Raw genomic sequence first — 24,288 nt, forward strand, 5'->3', positions numbered from 1 at the left:
GCTGATGCTACCAGAGCAATAACATAATGTAAATCATAGGCACATGCTATTGTTACTCCAGTGGAAACATGGGAAGTAATATAAGCACAATACCTTCTGCTATAATAACAAATTCATACAAAAGCATGAGGCAGTGAAAACACATTGCTGAGAACAAAATAAACAACAATGGTGGATTGTCCTTCCCCTTACCTTAATTGGATATCTATGTACACATTTTTTTTTGTTTAACTATTTTTATAGACTTGTGGTTATTAATTTATTTAACTCATTTTGGTTGAAACTTGAAATGAGCACATGAGATGTGGGCCACAACACATGTTTAGGTTTCAGAAATATGGGTTACGTTTTCTATCATAGAGAGCATGGTACTTTAATTTCCCCCACCAAATACATTCCTTCACTGCTTCATTCTCATTACTTCACCTCTTAACTGGGTTTAGTGATTTACACTGACACACCAACACCTAACCCATTGTTAACACCTGGCAAAAAATGTAAAAATTCAAACTGGCCGATTTAATTGGATTTCATAGTAGATAGTAAGAAGAAATGTACAAGAATACTACACTGCAAAAAAAAAGTGTCTCCAAATGAGAATTTCCAGTCTGCTTTGCAAGAAAAAATACATTTTTGTGCCAATATGAAAACACTGAGAAAGTTTAGAAAAAGATTGATTTTTGGTTAAAAAAATTGCCAAGGCAGAGGGAGCATTCATTATATGACAGGTGAAATGAAATGCATGCATAGTACTACAGAATGATAATGGAAAATAAAACCTTTAAAATTAAAATCTTCCTGTTAATTATTTACATAAAACATGGATTTATACTGATTAAGCAGTAAGTCAATTCTGGCAACATGAAAAAGGTTATTGGTTTTTATAAAAAATATAGGACTTGATTGAAGTTGGCGGTATTTATAATTTTTGGTCAACACAAAATACAGTGACAACTAAAATAAAATTAACAGTGAAAATTACATCAAGTACCATCAGAGGCATTTTAAGAAACTGCACTATGGTTTAACTTATAATGGACTGGTTAGAAACTTTTGCAGGTAATCTATGCTAAAAATATGCAACCTAAGCAGTTGCTATATAAGAGGTGTTTATATTCATTATACTTTTTAATAAGATGGTATCAAATATTCATATTGCCAGAAGGCACAAAAAATTGTATGCAATACGAAGAGGTGAACAATTATTATTTTTTTTAATGAAATGAAGAACTCTATAGCAAAAAACACTATTCACAGCATTGTAGTAGTTTTTAATATAGTACATACCAAATAGAATTTCTATTCCAATTTTCAACTGAGTATATCCCTTAATATTGAACTAGGCTACAGTGACATGTATAAATTCTACCTAAATTTTATACGGAATCACCTTTCAAAATGTTTTGAGTAGTTCCCAAACAACCTACACTTTTCGTGCACATGGTCACAAAGATGTAAGACTGGCGCCACACAACTGATATCATTCCCATACAGTAGATCTGGAGCTAAGTAAAATATTGAGTCGATAGTAATAATACAGCTCAGTTACCTCCTTAAGTTCTTCCAATTACAAATTCAGCAATACAAGCCTAACAGAGAATATTGGCATAAACAGAGTTTGAACATGTACCTGTTCAAACTCTTCAAAACAAAGACCAGTACAAGAAAAGTTTTGGACAACTAAACCAACACTATCATCTTGCAAACTGGTGACAGTGACAGTGACAGACAATAAAGATATTTCCTAGAAAACTCATTTTCTTCAAGCTGTTGTCATTTCAATTATTATCTTGTCTAATACAACCATGTAAAATTTATTAAAATTTCTAATTATTATGTCCTACAAATGTTTAATTTTTGAACTCAGCAGTAAAAACTGAAAACAAATTACTATTAGCTGCAATTTGGTGACATCATAGCACTTGTATCTAAGCTATCATTGTTATGGTGTGTCTCTTGGAAGTGTGCGGATATACTAATCGCAGTAAAAAGATAATAAGTCATAAAAATTTATTGTTTGTGAATCTTAAATCACATATTTTTGTTCACTTTGAGTGTGATTATAGCTTTCGTCTATAATGAAAATTTTTCTTCCTAGTAATTTTTTTATTATTATTGTAGGTCTCGTTGATAATCTTATTGTGATTCAGTTGTCATTAAAATTGGATGGTCTGCCTACATAATTTTTATGAGTACATATTTTTTTAATCTTTGTAAATTTTGTTCATGGTATAGTAAAAGAAATACAATAGATATATTAAAAATTACACTGAATGTTCATTAAAAAAGCTTAAATTTTAAAATCCGTACATGAAACTAGCAATGCTTGTGCTGCATCCAGATTGAATATAAAGCTAGCAGTACAACAGATGACCAAGTAACTTACTACCAAAGTTTGCTTGTTGCCTGGTCAATAAAGCTTATTTCCATGATAAAATACAAATTTTTTTTTGTTGTAGACACACTAAACTCTTTTAAAAAAATTAATCTTAAATGGTTTTGCATTTATGGAATTTTTTTATTTAAAATCATTTATTTTACTCGACATGAAAGGCTAGTATGTATTCTACCATACACGTGCCCATTACTAACATTCGTGATTATAACAGTACATATGGGAGAAACACAGTGCATGGCTTTTAAATATTATTTTCAGGTCGAACTGAAAATACCTTTGTCTCTTTCCTTATCTGAATCCATCTAAATCTAATCATCAATCTGAAGTGATTTCCAAGGCTAATTGTATTGAGCCAGCGACGTGACCGTTGGACGGCAAGATCTGAATTGCCGCCCAGCCTCAGCAAGCTTCGCCTCGCTGACCCTCCCTCTGATTGGGCAGTAACCATTTCCTTCTGTGCTTGCGCACTCTGGTGCTATGAGCGAAGACTCGAGATGGCTGCATGCAGCATTAGATTTACATGTACTTCAAGTTTGGCTCTTGTAGCATGACAACACATGCAAAATGTAAGTGCATTTTATTTTAGTTTCAGCTTTTATTTTCTAAATTCTCTTTTGGCCCCACTCTTATTGAAATTTCTGTTTCGTTTTAATGCTTGTTCGACTATGTAGTGCTTCGTTAAATTTACTTTCTTTTACTTGCCTTTGGGCACAAGCATGATTACCCCAATAGATGAGTTCAATAATTTTTCTCACACTCATGTTAACTTTACTTGCTACCGAACATTCTCACAGCAACTTTGATGGTGATGAAAGAAGAATCTGGAACCTAATCAGTCTCTCAATGTTTCAGCGCACATGCATTGGACTTCATACTATTAAACTTCGGTGACATGGTGCACTTCGTTGCATTTCCATTGCATACTTAAATTTCATCCTCAACACACCTAAAGAGAGTATATATTCTAACATAAACCCATTGCTTATTACACTGTATGTCATTTGAAACCTCAGTAACAGACAAGAAAGAAAAAAATGCAAACACACAGAAAACAAGCCAAAATCAGCTGTGTCAAATAATTGAATACATAGACAACACAGAAAATTCTGTGGAATGAATCAGTCAAAAAATTATTACAACACAGAAGGACAAAGTGAGCATACGACGACAAGACAGTAGCAACAATAACAGCAAATAAAGACAAACTATGACATTGGACAACACCATTCAAAAAACTCTGTCATCATGTTCCTCCACTTGAGCTTGAGGAACAAAAATGTTGCTTGAAAGACAACTGCAGCACTTAATAGTAAATTATTTATTTTAGCTAATTACTACAAATTACAAGTTTTTAAATTCATCCAAAATGGAAGTGTCCTCTCTCTCTTTTCTATCAAAACATTTTAACAAAAAAATTCAGTATATCTTTGTTTATGTTTGTAGATGCAATAATATACTTATGCCTAGGGGAGGTATACATTTGTTGTTTTTATTAAGTTTCATTATTTTGCTTGCTTAAATATAAAATAAAAGAGTTAAGGTAGAATAATATCAGTAAGATAATTATTCATAACACTAATTGTGTGCATTATTTAGCTTAATTGCTCTGTTTTTCTAATCCTGGTTCATTTTTGTACTTATTAAATTTTTTTATTAAGTCCCACATATAGCAACCTTTGTTCTACTTCTTAGGGTTGTAAATTTTGGTAAGGAAAAGTTATAACCAATTTCAAGTTATTAAGAAGTATGGATGGATGGGTAAGGCAATATCTTCTGATTTTTAATTTTATGCATTGCTAGCCTACAATTTTCAAAATAATAATTATTTAAGGTACATAAGTATGTGTGACAGTGACAGGCAACCAAGTAAATTCTGCTCAAGACTTAGATGAGGCTGAATTTAGAGTGGCTTACAAATGTACGAGTTTCTCTGAGCTTTCCGTGGCATATTAAACTGTCATAACGTCAAGCCACCAATGTAACTGTTTTCAGTTCTTGGTGATATCTGTGCTTGTTTTCGTCAATAGCTTGAATAACCTAAACATATCCCCCAATTTGAATAATCAATTAGGTCCAGATGTAATTAGGGCAACTACACCAAATCTTGTGTTTTAATATTACATTTTTCAGTATTGAAACTAAAATTTAAAAATTATTTTGAATCATTGACTTTTACAATTTTACTATGTTGGCCTACAGGAAGAAAAAAAACAGGCTGAGCAGATGGATTTTCAAGCAGATGTATTTCATTATTTCTTGGAATCTATAGGTAGCAAAAATAATGACATCATCTTGGTTTGATGGTACAAAATAATATTCTATTTCATAAAGTTGGCAAAAATATACTTGGAATTGGGTTCAGCCCCAATCAGCTAATATTTTTAATTTGTAGTGTTTAGTAAGGGTTGCATTTATGTTAGTATTCTTGTATTTGTCAGTGAGTGAACATGTTCGTACTGCACTAAGAACATTAACTCATACAGCAACACAACCTACCCTGAATCTGGATGTCACTATGTCTGTCTGAACTATTAAACACTTCACATTACAGTCATAAAAAGTAATATACAATCACTAATAGCACACCTTGTGTGTTTAGTGTATACTGCAATTACTCATTTTTGTACACCAATGTAGTATCCAAAGTTATAGTTAGGAACAGAACACCACCACAGAATTTGTGCGCTAACAAAATAGGGCACAACTGTAAGCGGAAGTCATACCAGAAAAGTTTTGTCAGTAGGGACAATCACACACAACATTTACAAATACTATTAAGAACTATCAACTTCCATTACTCTACATCTACATTATGAAATTAAACTCTTATCAGGTAAAGATGACAAGTTAATAATCAAATTTAATTCTAGCTATTTTAAGCATAATAATAAAGCAATTTTTTTTTTCAAAATGTTAACACCACAAGCGCAAATATTGCTAACTGAATTTGCATAGTAGGAGTTTATTCTGAACGCCTATGAAATATTGATATATTTATTTCAAACACACCTATGTATTATTACATGTCATGAAATCTACATACCTTCACTCAAAAGAATGAACATGGAGGAGAATAATCACAATAATACAGTTGTTACTTCATTTTCTTATCATCACTATTAATGAAGGCATTTTTTGTTGGGTCACAAGTTTCTCACCAGACTGAGCCGGCTTCTGGGTCTAATGCCAAGCGCAGTGCCTCAACAGCAAGACCGTATGTTCCCTTGTTCACCCCCCCTTCCCTCCAAGCATTGGCGGTGTGGTAACACTGGCTCAGTTCCTGCTCGTCTTCAAGAGCATCAGTTCAACTGATCGTTTTCAATGCACGTGGGCAGCGTACCATCGTCTCCGATGCAGTGACTACCTTATCTTTAATCAATATTCAAAATTCTTTTTTGCATCAGCTCGACTAAATTTTGTATTTTTTGTCACTGGAAGATGTTGCAAGCTTTCTTACGTTTAGTCTGATGACTATGCTTTTGAGTTTAACATGCTGGCTGTTGTCTAAGTTTGCTTACATGCCCATTACCACCACCACTAATTAAATGCTAGCTTAGTGTGTTTTATGCATAGTTACACATGGCAAGCGTTAGTGAACTTTCGAGATTTTGTGTAAAATTTAAGGAAGTTGGTCGCAGGTTAACAGTTTCCCTGAGGTCAAACAGCAGTTGACAGTCAGAATTAAGAATTAGGTCATGGCTTCACCTTTGAGGGTTGCCAGCACATGTTAATGTTTTGACTTACCTTTGTGATATGCTTTCTGACGTTTACTGTAAATCATTTTTCAGTCTTAAATTGTGGCATTCTCACGTACATTTTGGTGTAAACCTTAAAGAAGTATTGAGCCCCTCCATACTGATTGTTGTAAATGTGCATCACAGTTCTAAACTATAGCAGATTGCATTGAAGGAACTAGCATAAAAGTAGAAAAGTCTGTCGGAATTCTTTCATGTTGCAACGTGCATGATAAACTAGTGTGTGTTAAAGTTTTATGGTAAGAGCAGGTGCACTTTGTCAGCATGAAGTCGTACAGTAATTCTGTATTTATTTATGATCTTCGTCACGCAAGGTAAAGCATGACTTGATGCATGTTGCTGGAAGTGTAAGCTAGATGCCCAAGGTCAAGTACATTACATGCATATGCTATGCATCAAGGTGTAAATTTGGCTATGAGTGCAGGCTCTATTCTCATAATAACTCACAGCATATCTTCTCTATCACATGTGAGTGCAGTATATAAAATTGGATTGTATTTCTTAAGAGCTTTTAATTTGCTCTTCTTTATTCTGTGTAATATTTCTAATATTAGTTAATGTTAAACTAGTTTATGTACATTATGTATGAGTACTATGCCATCCTATGTCAATTATTGGGCTGATGTTATAGCTCCGTGATTGTCTGAGCATTGAGGTAGCTTACCTTGAACGATGCTCTTGTGCACGGCCTACGTGAGAATATTTGTTCTTTCTGATTGATGGAAAAAAAAAAATCATTATTGTATTTATGGAGTTGAATTGTAATTGCAAATAATAATGCAATGAACCTACAACTGATCTCATATTAACTTACTTCATGCTGCTAGTGAGCAGGTGATGAGGTTACCCATCCGACCTGATCACATGCTAGGTTTTCATTAAGTTTTAGTAAACGTTGTGTCAGGTGTGTATTTACTATACATTATTTCTGAGCTGTAGAAGGTCATGCAAATGATCATAATTATAAAAACTTGTATAACTTTTTACTGCTCTCAAAAAAATTAGTAAGTATATGTTGAGAATATTTGAGATTAAATGTAAAACGCAAGAGAACTATCCGTTTAAATTTACAGGAAAAGCATTCAAATAATATTCAACATGGGGCGTTAGACAGAGCAATTTCACCAGCACATCTTAAACAGGTCCCTGATAGCGCACTTGAGTTAGAGAGACCTTTCAACAGTCACAAAGAAATCTGTGTTTCGTCATTAAAACATTCATTTCCTTTTATAGCTACTTACTAAAGTTGTGTTTCAAATCACATTCAATTCCAACCCCTTAATAGAACATCATAAAAATGTCTTAACCATGGCTAACTTGTCATTCAAGGAATGGGATGCTTCTGTTTCTTCAATGTTTTTCTTTTTGACAAGTTCTAGATTTTATTGAATGCAATTTTCCAGTCTGGATAATTATGCCTTATGTACTTTTGCTTCAATCATATTTGTCCTAAATCCATTTAATTTTGACAACTGATTTCAAGCATTTTTTGCAAAATTAAAAAAAAAAAAAAGGAAACTAAAATTTGTAAACAATACGATATAAAGATAAAATGATTATAATGGTCCAAAATTGTTTCAATGCAATATAATTTTAAGGAAAGGAAAAATTAACCCACAATTTATAGCTGTGAGGAAATAATGTATTAAATAAACTTAGTAATTTAGATGGTTCTATAACTATGTGTCAAATGTCTTTCAATAAAAACTTTCATTTTCCATTGAACCCAATCGTTGAAATGCATCAACATATCACCTTGATTAAATAAATATTTAATGGTGTAAAATGGTCTTCAGGGGTTTCTTAGAGAAAAACAAATTATTATCAGGTTGGTAGCAGGAATCTGTGGTCATCTGGATGACATGAACTATCACAATTGCCATTAAAGATGCAAACACAAATATTTGGTACTGAATGTTAAGTTATATTTTTTGTACAAGCAATTACTACCAGTATCTAAACAGTAAATTTTGTTTTAACATCATAAAGTCAAATCTAATACATAAATTTAATTAATTAATCTTGTGCCAAAAGTTATTTGTTAAATAATTGTACTTGTATAGCATGCTGTGTGTGTTGAATTTTTGTTACTCCTAAGTTTAACTTACAATTGTACTCAACCTGATTAAACCTATGCTGAATGCATTTTATAAAGAAAATGAATTTAAAATATGATTTAATATTTATGTATGTTGAAACTAGTTTTTTTCTTTAAAGTAACCTCTTGAAACCACACACAACTCGTACAACAGAAATTCTGATTCAAAAAAATTGTTTTAGTTTGCAAGGAGTATAACTTGATCTTCAGTAACTAAACATTAAAGAATAAATTTAGAATATTCGTTTGTCATGATCATAATCCATGAATATCACTACAAAAGTCCATTTCTACACAAACATTTGGGGGAGAATAAAACTGATTCATCAACAAGTTTAATAAATGTAACGTAAATACAGCATAAGGTTGAATCTGAATATCAGGCCCACATGTGTTCTTGTAGATTTATATTTTCTAAATAACTTGCTCTTAAAATTAAAAAAAAATTCTATTTATAGTATCATTAAACAGTAGACCTAAATATAGTGACAGCACATTCATTAGGCTATTAAATAATTTAAAAACTTGTATGGTATGATCCATGACCAAGAATGATATTTCATCAACTATTCCACCAAATCAACCACCTTTAAACAGAAGAAATATAATCCAAATAAAATAATCCACTATATTTAAGGCAGTTTATATATATATATATATATTTTTTTTTTTTCTCACACCAATGCATATAAGAGACAGAAGCAAGGCCTGTATATCTATTAAAATTATTTACTTGCCTACCAATTTAGAGGTGATGGATGTTATAATTTATAAATTATTGTTACTTCTCAGCTACACACATAGATGAGGCATAAGAAGTAATCTAATTACCTATGAAGATACAATTTCATGTAATTTGAAGCAGTAATCATCATAATTATAAAAATTGTAACTTTTACTTATAATTAAAAATAAATTGTTATACTTTCTGTGTGTGTCGTTATTCATTACATACACATTCTGTAGAAAAGGAAATTTTTTTTTGTCATGCCATAATTTCATATGGAACTTTCTTGCAAGATTACCATTGTGTTGAAAACTGTAGTGAAAGCTTTTTGCAGTTGAAAATACTTGTATTAAGAATTAATAACAGCTAGAAAATGGTTGGTGACTGTTTCAACATGTTTTGCAAGATCTCATGTGGACGTAATAATCATGGAATATTTAATGAGAAGTGTTCTATTTCTAAAAGTGCCAGCTTGAAAATTTCTCTGATAGTACAAACAATTTACTGCAAATATAAACTTACAGTCTATGTAAGTTCCTGCCTGTATCATCTCAATATTACATCAAATTGTGATAAAGATGAAGACAATACCCCAATACTTTGTCAAATGGTATGTTAAAATATTAGTTAATGAACTGCTCACGCTGACGCACTATTCAGGTGGAGAGACCCAATCTAGCAGTGGTCGAGTTAGGATTACCAGCCAGATAAGGCCTGGCATGACTCGCACTCCAGCACAAAAGGCTTTACTGGTTGCAGATCATATATCTAAAAATATATAAGTATATGGGCAGTCCAAATGTTTAATCTACATTATTAAGGCCCACAAATTATCTCCAAAATGTTATCACTTTCAGCAACAAACTACCTCGTTGGACTACATCTATTACACAACCCAACAAGAAAAAACATTTTTTTGGTGCCTAGGATTTTGGAAATTTTTGTTAGCTATATTTGGGGCGCTTAATCTAAATATGAAATTAGTTTTTTTTTTCTATCAGCTCTACTTTCTGAGATAAGCGAAGCTTGAAATGTGTTCTTATATGCAATGGGAACAAATATGGTTCAATACCAATTGTTCACTCAAAGACAATGAAAGAAACATATAGCACCATAGCTTTGGTCTTAAAGAAGATGGGGTATCATGAAAATCAATGGGTGATTTATGTGGACTTAAAAATGGTAAACTTTCTTGCAAAAAAAAAAAGCATAAGTTTAAAAAGATTTTAGTGGGTTCTGATAAGAGACAATATGCTTGTATAAATAAATTATATTATTAAAAAAAATTATTGTGCATGTTCTTCCTTCATAGATAAAAATCAATTTTGCCTATCTTATAAATTGCTTACACCAGAAAAGAGACTATTATAAATCCAAGGTATGATTTTGAGTCCTAAGTTAGAAGCAACTTAAGGTATTTAAAAGAATGCTTCAAGTTGGTGAAACAGTGATAAAAGTTTTGGTTACACCGGCCATTAATGATTGAAACTGAAGAAACTTACAGAATGAAGTAGCATTTTTATCAAATATCCTAACAATACTGTCAAAATTATATTAAAATGAGTGTAACAGTATTTATGTATGTACACATAGATATTAAATACTATTCACTTACAAAAAAAAAAAACAATCAGCACTGGCATAGAAAGAAGCAGGAAGTACAAGAAGTAACTAAATTGTAATACTTACTTGTAAGTGCAAAAAATAATAATTTCTAATAATGAATTTGCAAACAGCTATGGAGAAGGACTATGAGTAACTGCTGCAATGACTACCAAGCACCCAATTTTTAAGCACTCTGCCATTAAAAACACATAACATATGAAATGGAAATGCTCAACATGCAAAACACTTAATGCAAATATCATGCTAACCTGCACTTTTACTTAAGGCAGTGGGGCTCATCAACCCAAACTCTGAAATACAAAAAGTGGTTGGCAACCCTGAAGACTTTGAGTCCAATGCCAAATCCTTCCTGATGAATATCTTGTATGGAGAATTAGTTCCGAATGCCGTGCTGCTGTCCGTCGCCGCAGCCCCGCTGAAGTCTCTCTTCTCCAAAATGGGCTTTCTCTCATGTTGCACCGCTAGAACATGGGGAGCTTTGAATGTTTCTCGTGACTGTTCACTGTTAGAGAAAAACTGGCTTCATATTTTACGTATAGTATTACTTATGAGAAAAAATATCCTTCATTGTAATCCACAGAAAAATTTAAACTTAAATTTGTAAATTGCAGTAATAAATGTTTTGAAATAAATTTTTCCTTCAAAATCTTCAGGGTAAAAAACAACTTTTCCTTAAAAAAAAAATTTCAACTTTGTTGTTCTGTAAGAATTTCATGAGATGTTTTGGTCGCTAAACAGCTTTGAAGTAAATATAACAATTTTACATGCAAAAAAAGTTACTTTACTTACAAGAGGTTCATTCATAATTTTTTTTTGTCCCATTTCATTCTCTAAATATTTCAGTCATTTGAATGTTAGGTTATAACTGAATATCAGCTTTATTCTTTATACGTAGTACTTTATTGCATTAAAACATTGAGAAAACTGTAATTTAATAAAAGCACACAGTAACTGACCAATTGCAAGCACATCCAACATTAGTCATGGTTGTTTCAACCTCCTCTGCACCTTTAAATCATAGCGAAACAGCGTGAACACATCAACACACAATAAAAATAAATCCCAAACATTTGAAGTACTTTCAAAAATAGTAGGGTTGGGTGGGGTGAATGTGATACAGTGTAAAACTTGGGGTGAAAGTGATACATTAAAAAAAAATTACTTTTTGCTATACAAAAAATTTGAAGAAAATACATTTGCTTGCCTCTTCTTTATACGTCCCCATTCCATAATGAATGTTATAAACCTTTGGCTACATTTTATAGGAAATGAAAAAGTCTCAAGCAAGAAATAATTCGACCAAAAAATTTTCATGTCTAGGTCCAGCAACTTTTGTTATATCTTTGTGTGCATAGAAGATAGCTTCAAAATTATAGTTTTAAATGGTGCAGGAAAGTATCCTCTGTTTTTTTATGCTTACAAAGATAGTCTGACATTTATATCTTAGTTACTATTGCTGCCTAAATTTTTGGGGTGAATATGATACAGAACATGGGGTTAATATGATACAGAACATGGGGTTAATATGATACAGAACATGGGGTTAATATGATACAGAACATGGGGTTAATGTGATACAGAACATGGGGTTAATGTGATACACAGCATGGGGTGAATGAGATACCATAATTTTAGCTAGTTTTATAAAAAAGTGCTTAATATTTATATTTTCCACTGCTGAATTTGAAATGTACGTTGTCATTAAAACCTTCTTTTTTTTTTACCTTAAAGCTATTTCTGTATGTTGGTAAACCTGAACATAAACAAATTGTTGTACTTCAATTTGTACGACTTATTGTTCTATGTAGGCCCCTATGTTTATGTTTTAGAGTAATATGAATAATTTAACATCACATGTTGAACTGTGTATTTCTAAGCATTCCATATTTTAGTTTGTAATTAGCTGCTTTTATTCCTTTGCTATTGTTGTATTTATTATAAATAGAGAGAAAATCCTTATTAGGACCACAGTATTTCTTCAATTTGTTGTTGGCTGAGAAGATCGTTCAATAATTGGACAGTACGTGGATAAATGATCAAAATTGTATGTAGAATTTGTTTGACTAGTCACTAGTCGCATTTATGTACAGTGACAAAATGTATGCTTCTTTAATATAGAGGGAAAATATTCACTCTGTAACATGACTTCATATTTTATTTCAGAACTGGACGACCACTAAACTGATTGTCATGAAATTTTTTGTGGGTGATACACATGTATTTGACCTGTCACACGCACCCCACCACACTGATAGCCTTGCTAGGAAGTAGGATATAATGATGTATCTCATTCACCCCACCTGTGTATCATATTCCCCCCAATCGCAGGGTGAATATGATACACTAAATTTATTTTTTATCAATCTAACTAATTAATCTAAATTTTTATTGAGTTAGGGTTAGGTTTATAAAGCCCTAAGAAATGTGCGTAATTTTTCTCAGTGTTGTAGTGCTCTTAGTTAAAATAATATTCAAAAAGTTTCGTTTTTTGTATCATATCCACCCCACCTGACCCTACTTGAAAAAAATTTAGCTAGCAGGATGATGTAATAGAAAGCTTGTACACAATCAGTGTGGTTGCTTTATTCCACGGGCATTGATATTGCTCTGCCACCTGGCAACACAACACCCAGGCTCCATACGCCTGGAACTGTGTTATGATGCTTCGCAGAACACCTCCAATCAGTCCCACTACGCCTGCAAGCAAACCGGGCTTATATGTCAAGATAATTACTTCATTCTTCTGGCATGTCTTTGGTCTGAGAGCTACACCTGTAGTTCTCTCTTTCATTTGTTGCTTGGCCATCAGTTTCGTCAACAGATATTTACCACACGTACGTTGTGAAATGCCACATGAGTGATCATAACAGTGAACGCTTGAGTGGCATTACCGCTGTTAGGTAACGCTAAGTAAATATCTGGTGACAAAATTTGTGACCTAACAAGAAAATGAATTGACCAAAATGGCACACGAGAGCAACGCCAGGGCATTCCCGTACGTCTCAGGAAACAGTGTTTTACCAGCTCGCACCGCTGTCTGCGCAAACTCCTGCCTTGTTGGAGGATTTTGTGTATGGTTGGTACTCCAGCTCAGCATTTATGGCATTCTACTCCTGACCCGAAGCCTGACCAATGTGGAATCTTGGGCAGCAAGATGCAATAGCAGTTAGAGTTAGAGGCCTGACTTCACAACCCTGGCAGATGTAGGCCAACTTCATTCTGATGGACCTTGGAAATTTTCAGGTCAAAAACGGCACGGTAAGAGTGTGTTGCCATTCGTAACTACCTACCAGACCAACAATACCGTTCTGCTGAGAATGTATGTCTGCACGCAAAACAAAATGTCAAGATCGCCATGAAAATTATTGCGAAAATAATAATTTGTGTCTTCTCTGGTTTCAAATGAATTTTAAAATCCATTTTGTTTACGTGAATAATAAAGTAACACGTAGTTTTGACACCCGCCGCTATAATGTGCTGGCTGTGCCTACAAGTTGTTTGCCACCACTGTTCACAGAGTACACACTTTTTATCCTGCAAAAATTTTGTTACGTGGTGCACGCTTATCGTAAAAAAAACGCTCCTCATTATTCATGATGTGCCTAAAGAAGTATAACTTCAATTATAACATAAAGTTTTAATGGAAAGTTGTACTATTATAAAGTTTTATTTTTTAATACTTATGTTAATTCATGGGTATTCATTTTCTAGTAAACATAATTAATTTCATTTTATTTTAAGTAAAAATAAAGGATATAGTCCTACCTATGATGAAATAATCAATCCAATGGACTGAGCTACCATTTTAATAATATTATAGCAATAATATAAACAAATAAAATGTATTCATATATTTTCTTAAAGCATAATTTGTATAATCAAGTAATGTGTTATTAAAAAAGCAAAACAATTTTCCCCCTGATGAGATTTGAACCATGTACCTTGAGGTCTTCCAGCAGACGCTCTACTGTTACGCTACCAAGCTTGCTGAGATTACGTAAGGAGAATGAGCATTATAACTTGTAATGCCATCGTCCTTAGGTTTTAAAAACCTTGACATTATTTTTTACTATGAATATTTTAGTTTACCACCAAAAAGTTTATTTGGTACACCAATACATTTGGTATGTCCCCTAATGTTTACAAAAGTGACCATATATCGGTTTATGTTCATACACATAGGTCTCCTCAGATCATTTATCAAATGTTTCAAACCGATAGTCACTTTTATGCATGAAGGTTTCGATGTTAACAACAAGCACACCTGGGCAGATAAGAATCCACGTGCTAGCCACACTTCCGGTCAACAAGTAACATTCAACATAAATGCATGGTGTATGTTGTTGGTGATAGTTTTTTTTCAACACTTACCACAAAACCCACATGAAGACATTTATTTACCATCCCTGTAAACCACATACACTTGCATACCCTAGCAACAAAAAAAAATATTTAACAAGAAAGCAGCTTGGTTTATATGGTATGAATCAAACCGAATCTATGCAGATGACAAAGTTGAGATTTAAAAATCAATAATAAACATAAAATATTAGCATTCATAATGTACAAGCTCTGTTTATATGTGCCTTTCACCATGGATGATCCATGACCTCACCTCAGGGCTATCAATGGCATGATGAGATAGTGCAATTTATAAAAAAAAAACTATTTATCAAAATGATAATGGAATTAGAACTTAACTTTTTAACATATAAAACTAAATGTACTTGAATCCCTAGAATTGGTAAGCAAAATTCTTTAATTTTTCCACGAGAAAAATTTCTGCCCTACTTAACTCTGACAAGATCTACAGAATATTAAGCAATGACAACAATCATTGATAATAATCCAAACAAATTAAACTCACAAGCCTTAAGAACTTATATTCCTATGGCTACTGATGCCTAAGGTGGTACAGAAACAAATTATAAGCATAATATACTACAGTCAACACATGCCGTTTTAGTAAAGTATATCTAAATGATGTCAAGAAAAAATTTTGTCACACAACGATTTAGCAGTTGGCACTGATGGGTTATTTATCTATGAAATAATATTACTCCACCATTAACTGATGTGTTCCTCGTGTAATATGTTTAACTTTTTATTCAAACACACAAAAAACATAGTTAATGAAAACATCCTTACGTAAAGCTTATTTTCAAATTTTAAAACCTGGAACACAACTTATTACCACTCCAAATCTACTGTTAGTGTCCTCTTCAAGATACTTAAATATTAAAACAATTAAAGCATTATTTTAATCAAAATAAAATACCTCAATACAAATTAGGTTTTCATGCCTGTTACAGAGAAAGCACTGCATTTGTATAAGTTAATTGATCTGCTACCAACAAGGTTCTCGCACTTGTAAGCCTTAGATATTGTTACAAGAAGTCAGTGGCGGTTATTCAATTGGAGCACAATCACACATGAACCCTCAATCCTCAAATGAAGTAACATCGTAAAGTGCAAATGTTACAATGATGTTTAACTTGCACTAATTCTCTTGCTATCTTGGACTGGAGCACACATGTGATGGAGCGCAACCCAAAGCAAGGTCGCTGCTATGCCTAACACAGAAGCACATGGTCCATGACATTTACTTTTGCTTGTTCCACTTCCACTGGCTCTTGTGTACGACTGCACTTATTTACAAGTATAAATAATTTAATAATATGTTAAATTTAGACATAATAATTAAAATACTTTTTTTTTAAACAAAGAACACATTCCATAAGTAAGTTCACAGTTTCACGAATTAAAATACTGATATTTTCTATTTTGACTTTGGAAAGTACAGAGAAAATAAAAAAAAACAGGCAGACTCAAACCCTCAGCTTAGCAAAGTGAGAAAAAATAATAATAAAAAGGAATTCCATACAGAACTGACTTCAATTATATTTACAGAAAAAATCTCGATCTGTGGGTGCAAAGTGAGTGATTAGTTTTACCAGCCTGCTGTTTGCAAAAAAATATATATATTATAATTTGTTGATCTATGCATTTGATCGTGAAGCAAAATTTTGTGCGATTAAATTTCCAACATGCATTTATAGACCTAGTTTATAAGAACCGTAGATGAAAATTTTCATTAATATTGTAAATATATATTTTTTATGTACTTTAATATAATAAAACTGTGCAGTTATGCTTTTAACTTTTGAATAACAGTCATGTAGTCTCAAACAAAACAGTAAGTAAAACTGGTCCCAGCAGAAAGGAACTAATTTCTCTTATTTGTTAGAAACAAAAGTTATACATTGTATAAGAACTTATAGTGTCTGTGTCTGTTGACAAACAAAAAAAAGACTACAGAACATACACTGTTAACCCGCGATCGGGCGCACTATAAAAAGTTCCGCGATAGGGCGCGCATTGAGCATTTTGCTCACGGCAGCAACAGTTGTGATTATTCTGTCAAAATGCGAGATTTTAGTTAAATAACATGTTTTATATACTAGAAATTTCAAATGATGATTCAAATGAAATACTTATTAGTGTTTAATGCTAAAAAAATATTTACACATCTTTAATTTGCACATTTATGAATGCACTGCAATGCGTATCTTGTATTGTAGTATTAAATCATCACTATATTTTTTAAAGATACAATTAAAGAAGTTCACATACAATTCAACTTCACTACTATTTATGATTATTATTTGCAAACATCCTTCGTGTCTCTTCATCAATAGTAATCTAACTAAAAAAATATTGTTAAGTAAAATCCACATTTGAAGTATCATAATATTGAAAAAAAAATCTAACTCAAATACAGCCATGCTGAATAGCTACAGAGGCCGTAGTAAAACCTTTATAAATATAACTTAAATCAACATAATAATAGGTAAATAACTCGCAAGAGCTAATTCTTAGTCTGTCCCTATAGATCTCATTTTGTCACATTACTAGTGTCTTAGTCTTCATCACTTGTATCACCACCCACACATCTCATGCAAGTGAATGTTATGTGTTCATTGCATATTGGTATGGCACATTTGCACAAATCTTCTTAGCTCACCTGTTCTTGTGTCTTGGACATAGGCCACAAAATCCTTGAACTGGTGACATTTGATTTTCCACATCACGTAAGCCAGCAAAACATTTGATTTGGCATACCACTTCTCCTGAAGGCGTGGGAATGGAAGATCTGGTCACTAAATGTGATTTCATGAGGTCCAAAGCTAGAGTTTTTATGTATGCACGGCGATCTGTTGTAATATTTGTGTTGACTTGTAAATTACAAAACTGTTTATGCAAGCTACATTCATTATTGTGAAGAAGTCAGTAAGTAGCCACCGGTTACTGATTCTTGACACTGAATATGACGACTTCATCTCATCCACAACATCTACGCCACCCTTGGTAAGGTTGCAGAATGTTATCACCTGTGGTTTACACAATTCCCCTGTTGATTCATCAATTGTGTCACTATTATGAATTGTAGATAGCATCAGCACATTTTTTCTTTTCTTCGGCACATACGAAAGTAGGAGGCATTTTTCTCCAAAGCCAAACATGCTGCTGTTGACTGACCTTTCTCTAGTGTCCAGGAACAATGGTGGAATTTCTGGCTTATTTTTACGGAGTGTGCCAACGATTGTCAGTTTGTGGTCCCTCAAAAGTTCTTATGCAAGTCGGACTGATGTGAAATAGTTATCCATGGTGATATTGCGTCCAGTTTTTGTAATGGGAGCAATTAGGCATTTTAATACACTACTGGCTCAATTGTCAGTTTTGTATGGACCCTCAGGCTGTTTACCTGCATATATCTCTAGTACACTTGTGTAGAACATCTGAGCATCAACTAGTGCATAGATCTTGATGCCATATTTTGCTGGTTTATTTGCAATATACTGGCGAAATATGCAACGTCCGCGAAAAGACTCGAGCATTTTATCGATTGTTACATATTCCCCAATCTGATAGAATCTGCCGCATTTGGTAACAAATCCTTAAAAAATTGTCCTAATGGGAGACAAATTATCAATCTTCTTTCATTCTTGTCGAGTGTCCAGGTCATCAAATCTGAGAGCCCTAAGAAGTGTGGCAAACCTTTTTATTGACATTGTAGCTCTGAAACAATCTGGTGCTGTCCCAACGTCAACCCACAGTTCTTGTACATTTAGATGTTGAGCCTTTTTCAATCCTGCCAGGTACAAAACACCCAGGAAAGCATACATTTCCTCTAACGTAGCATTTCGACAGTCACGTTCACGTGCAATTCGTAACCTCATTTTTGCTAAGTATTTGTTGGTACAGTCAACAATTTCACCTACAACAGTCTCTGGAAAAAATAATATCCAGCTGTCTAAAATAGTATTTGCATTTCTCGCAATACCCTTGACGCAAGGAGGATGAGTTACAATATTGCATGCCATTGTACGAACATTTCTCTGTCTATGTGGCAAGTGTTTACCCCATTTTGTTTTCTTATCTTTTCCCAAATAATAATTATTATCAGCCGACAAACACTCATCAATTTCCAGTTCACTTGTTTCCACTTCGGATTGTTCACTAGCAGTTTTGTGTTCACTGTGTTCATTTTCATTATCACAGTCACTAATGGAACTGTCATAGCCCTCATTTTCTAGTTCTCGAAGCCACAATAACCATACCTCTGGATCCTTGCTAGTAGCCATTGTACAGCAGACTAAAGTTTGACTTCACTCGATTGTAGATGCATTACACACAATTCATCTTTACACCCAAACTTCAAAAGAAACCGCGCGAAAACTATCGGGGATACACGAGCGACATGTACAGACAGTAATAACACGCGAGTGTAAATGGATGCGCATTTGATAGACGTTCACACCCGATACGCAGTCAACATACGCTATCGGGCGCGCATAGAGCAAACTGCTCACAGATAGAAGGTAGCTGACTTTGAATGTTGACACTTTCGATTCCTATGTGTATTAGGGGCTATGAATGGCACTAGGCGAATCACAAAATGCCAACTTGAAGGTACCAAGAGACCCAAAGTCAAATGTGAAGATTTCATAAAATGATGTACGATTATTTGCTGACCGTGAGCAATTTGCTCATAGTGCACCTGATCGCGGGTTAATGTATCTGCTTCATATTATATCTAAAATATAAGACATCCATCCCCATGATGAAAAACTTTCATATATATGGCTTGATAAAGACCAAACTACACAGCTTAATTTTAGTAAGATATCCAGCATTATTTTAATTGATACAAAATCCCCATCCCATCCAGATGAAAGATCTCACATCCGTATCTCTCGCCACAACACTGGTACTAGTTCTAAAGGAAAGTGTATCTTTCGATTCATATGCATCATCCTTACGCAGGTTCAAAATCTTTCTCAGTAACTGGAGCATGATTTTGTAATACAACTGAAGAACTACTCAACCAATATCACTAATATATTTTTTTAAACATTCCCTTGAAAGTTAACCTATTTGCATCCACAAGCATATTCGTATGCTGCCACACATTAGGCCGATAACACAAGCGTACTTTGCACTTGGGGAGCTTGTAGTGCTGTCCATGAAACTTATTGTGAGTGTCGCATGGTTTAGGCATGTAAACTAACTATGGCGACGACTATTATCACATGATTCAAAACAAATGCAAAATAAAAAATTGAGTACAGTATTTTAAAGACACCACATGCCATCCAGAATTTCAAATGCTTACTACCTTCTCGAGTTTCAGTTCAACACTGTTTGTGCATGCATTGTGTTTGCCAGTAATGTTCATCTAAGTGACACATAATATTCGTTATGTAACAGACACATTTTTAGAGATAATTTTATAGAATGTTTATACGTTCATTACGGTACTGTCGTTTTAGATAAACTATAGTAAAATATAGACTGTAATGCATGCAAATCTCTATGTTATGACAATGGTTTGAACTAAATTAGTGCTGTAAAAAGTGTTGCAACAGTAAAAATTTACCGTGAATGCAATACTGATCTTTTTTCACCTGTGAAAATGGTAGCAAATAGGTCTAAAAGAAGTGACTATGTTGTTTGTGGTAAAGATGATGAAGCAATGATGAAATACTTTGAACTAGTGAGCTCAGAATTTTCAAGTAGTGAACAGCAAAATGATATTAGAACAGTTGCATCAAATTGGTCACATACCGAAAGTAATAAATCAGAAAAAATATCTTTGGATTCAGGCGAGGAAAAGACTGCCATGGATACCAGTTGCAGTGAACAGACATTTACAGAACCCACATGTCATCCATTTACTGGTATTTCTGGCATAGCACCACATCTGAATTTGGACAATAACTCAAGCAGTTTTTATACATGAGTGATAATGTTGTTGACAACAACGTGGAGGAGACAAACAAATACAACCCCAGCAATTGCACATTTCTAAGTATAACACCTGACAATTTAGTGTATCTCAAGCTTATCATATTGCTGGATATTGTACAAAACCCACATTTCAAAGTTATTGGAGAACAGAAATGAATTTTGTAGAAACAGAGAAGGTTCGCCGTAAAATGAAAATGAAAATTATGAAGCCTACCACAGTATATAATTATAACATGAAGATAAGAGGAGTTGATGTTGGAGATCAAATGAGACAATTTAATGGAATGCATAGAATACAACAAGGCATACAAGAAGAAATTTTTTACATTTGAACAGTTATGTACAATATAAAAAAATAACATGGCAAAAAAACACAGAACTTTCCATGTATTCAAACAAAAACCTGCAGAAGAACTTCTTAAGATTTATTTCAAAGAAAATGTGGTCAAGGGACTGTCTTTGACACCTGGAGAATTTTCCTGAGAAACTGCATCCTTCTGTAGCAAAGGGTTGTATAGTTGGAAGAGAATCAAAGGAGATAATTAACATAGAAGTGTGACAAATGTAATGTGTCTTCAAGCCGTACTACATACTCAAGAATTGCAGTATTTAGGACAGTATCAGTTTAATTTGGGCAAAGAGGCTTGTCACCACAGTTACAATCATAAAATACTTTTTTACTAGCTGCCCGTGGCATACCAAAATATTTGGAAGTGGGAATACCTTATATTTTTTTAAACTTTTATACCGCAAACAAGAATAGTAAAAGTAAAAAAAAAAGCATATGTTGCGTGTTATTATTGGGCATACAATAAGCACACACACCCATGTTTTTCCAGGTGTTTGAACCAGAAACGTTAAAGTTTAGCAACATACATGCAGTGGTAACACATGGTTCTGACAGTTGGAAGTGTATTTATTTGGAGACTTCACGTGTAAATTCAGGCTCACAGTTGGCAGCCATAACTCCGTAATAGTGGTAAAATAAATAAATAAATAAATAAAAAATACTAATGTGGTATCAGATTGCAAAATTGTATTTGCTTGCTATTTGTAAAAATGTGACAAATTTTATAGGTAACTGATATAAATGTAGTTTGGAAATAAGGAAAAACAGCAGAGTGTTTCTGCCAGTAAATCTCTCTACACTGGTGTGTTACACACTGCGTATCCATCTCCCCTTACATTCTCGTCAAGCACCCAAGCTCGGCAGTCGGACTGCATTACAGCCCGCAGAATAAAACCACTAGGAAACAAATGTTCAAATTTTAGTTTCTTTTACTTATGAAGATGTGATGCCAGGTACTTTGGCATATAAGACCTTATTCACAACGTGGAGTCCACAGTTGGTAATCGGCACTCAGCGGTCCAGCAGTGTAATTTCGTTAAACTTTATTTCGGACTGCCTGACCATCAGCTGCCTAAATATTTAACCAATCAGAAAGGGTTTCATTAGCATAATTTTTCTTAACCTTACATAATCATTTCTGGTGACTGGATTGCTGACTGTGCATTGTGAATAATCCTAACGACGCTATGCTAGCTGCAATCTTACATTTGCCTGTGCATTTAACAAGCAATTTCACCACGAGAAACCCTGCAATGAAAATATTTAATAGATATCTAAAATGTTACAAATATTTTGTGTATGTTAATTTCTTTAAAATTAACACTCCTTATGATGACAATTTTTGTTTAAATTTCTAATAACAACCGGCCAGCTGTCATATATCACGTTTATTATATTTGCAATGTTCTGTTTATCACGTAAATTACATGTGTAATATCTGGTGGGTGATACTTTAGTCTAAATTTTGCATCATTTACTTTCATTTGAACTGCCAACTGCTGTGAGGTCCCTCATTTCAAATCAATGGTTTTCAACCCACTCGAGAGTTGTACGTGTAAAAATAAGATGACCAAATAGAAATTAATTTTTATGTAAACGCAAATGTACATATACTACTATATGTACATATACATGTATGATGATTGCAACCACATATCCAAGTTTGCAGAATGCAGCATTCCAATAAAAACAATTCAAGATGGTACAGTTAATATTACTCAGTGGATCCAAAGCAGTTAATTAATACAATTATGACGACCAATGATGTACAAGTAAAGTCAGCCCCACACAACACACATTTCCTACGTTCTGATAGCGCACTTGCTTCCATGCACGGAGCACCCTTCAAGGGGTCTGGCTCTGGGTACAAACCAAAGTCTTAGCTACAACCGTACTAACATGTGATCTACTTTCCTGCTATACCCACATAAACATGTATATTCACTTTTGTACAAATTAGGGGAAATTCCAAACATACTGGTGTGCCAAATAAAATTTTGTAATAGTGAAACTACCTCAGAATATATTTGGTAAACTTAAATGAATTAATTGCAAGTTTTAAAATACATGCGTTACTTTCTTTATATTACAGTCACCTCTCAAAGTACCTTGAGTCTTGTTAGCACAGTGACAGCGCTCGCGGTTTTCAAAACTCGTCTCTGGAAAAAAAGTTTCCCTTTTTTTATAACAGATTACTGAAGTATTAAAATTGTGCTTCAAGAAAATAAGCATTAATATATTTTGATTGTTTATCTCACTGCTATAATAACATTCAATACAAAGCCCAGTTCTTTGGTTTGATAATTTTATACTAGGAAGGCCTCTATCCTTTTATTTTTTTGATTAAAATATATGTTTACAAGTAATTTTTACGAAAAAATTAATTCTCTAATTAAAACACCTACATTTACAACAAAATAAGTGTTTATAAATTATTAACAAGTAAACAAATTCTTCATAGAAACTCCACACCTGTGATGGTTTCCTTCAATACGGATTTACGTTTATTATGAGAAATACTACTATCATAAACTATGCATGCTTCTTTGTCTCACTTGATAACAAAAATTAATAGTTAGTAATCAATTAACATATATAAAACATACAAATAGGTATTAATTTGTCTATTATAATGAAATTAGCACAATTAATGCTGTGAATAAGCTAGATGACCTGACTGATTAATGTAATATTAAAAATATATCATATATAAAATGCATTTAATCAAACCCAAATTCCCTTGCATCATTTTATTAATTTTATATTACTAGATATTGAAACTGACCTACCAAGGAAAATTCAATCTCTTTAAATTTTTAAATTGCTCTGTATTTTTTTTGAGTACTGAATACATTTTGCTATATTTTTGCAAGTTAAAATTAGAAGTTAAAATATATAAAAAAAATTCACCAGGATACATAATTTTTAAAATAAACAGCTGTGATTTTCATATATTTTCAGTATTTGGTTGAATGGACAGCAACATGTTTAACCTACCCTGATATGATTGCTTTGCTGACAATT

The 24,288-nt window shown here is 33.2% G+C and overlaps 1 protein-coding gene across 6 annotated transcripts in view; it reads right to left on the reverse strand.

Annotated features, from left to right (window-relative positions):
- LOC134529873 (nuclear receptor subfamily 2 group C member 2-like) overlaps nt 1-24,288 on the reverse strand; it is a 62,996-nt gene that overhangs the window by 24,967 nt on the left and 13,741 nt on the right. For 3 of the 6 annotated variants that reach the window (XM_063364410.1, XM_063364412.1, XM_063364411.1), the window contains exon 4: nt 10,853-11,080. The exons of 1 other annotated variant lie outside the window; for it this stretch is intronic. In XM_063364410.1, the coding sequence (XP_063220480.1) occupies nt 10,853-11,080 (228 nt within the window). The remainder of the gene's footprint in view (nt 1-10,852; nt 11,081-24,288) is intronic. 2 more of the 6 variants (XM_063364415.1, XM_063364414.1) reach the window with 1 other exon arrangement.

The sequence above is a fragment of the Bacillus rossius genome, chromosome 2 (genome assembly GCF_032445375.1).
Source record: "Bacillus rossius redtenbacheri isolate Brsri chromosome 2, Brsri_v3, whole genome shotgun sequence".
In the NCBI taxonomy this organism is placed as follows: domain Eukaryota; kingdom Metazoa; phylum Arthropoda; class Insecta; order Phasmatodea; family Bacillidae; genus Bacillus; species Bacillus rossius.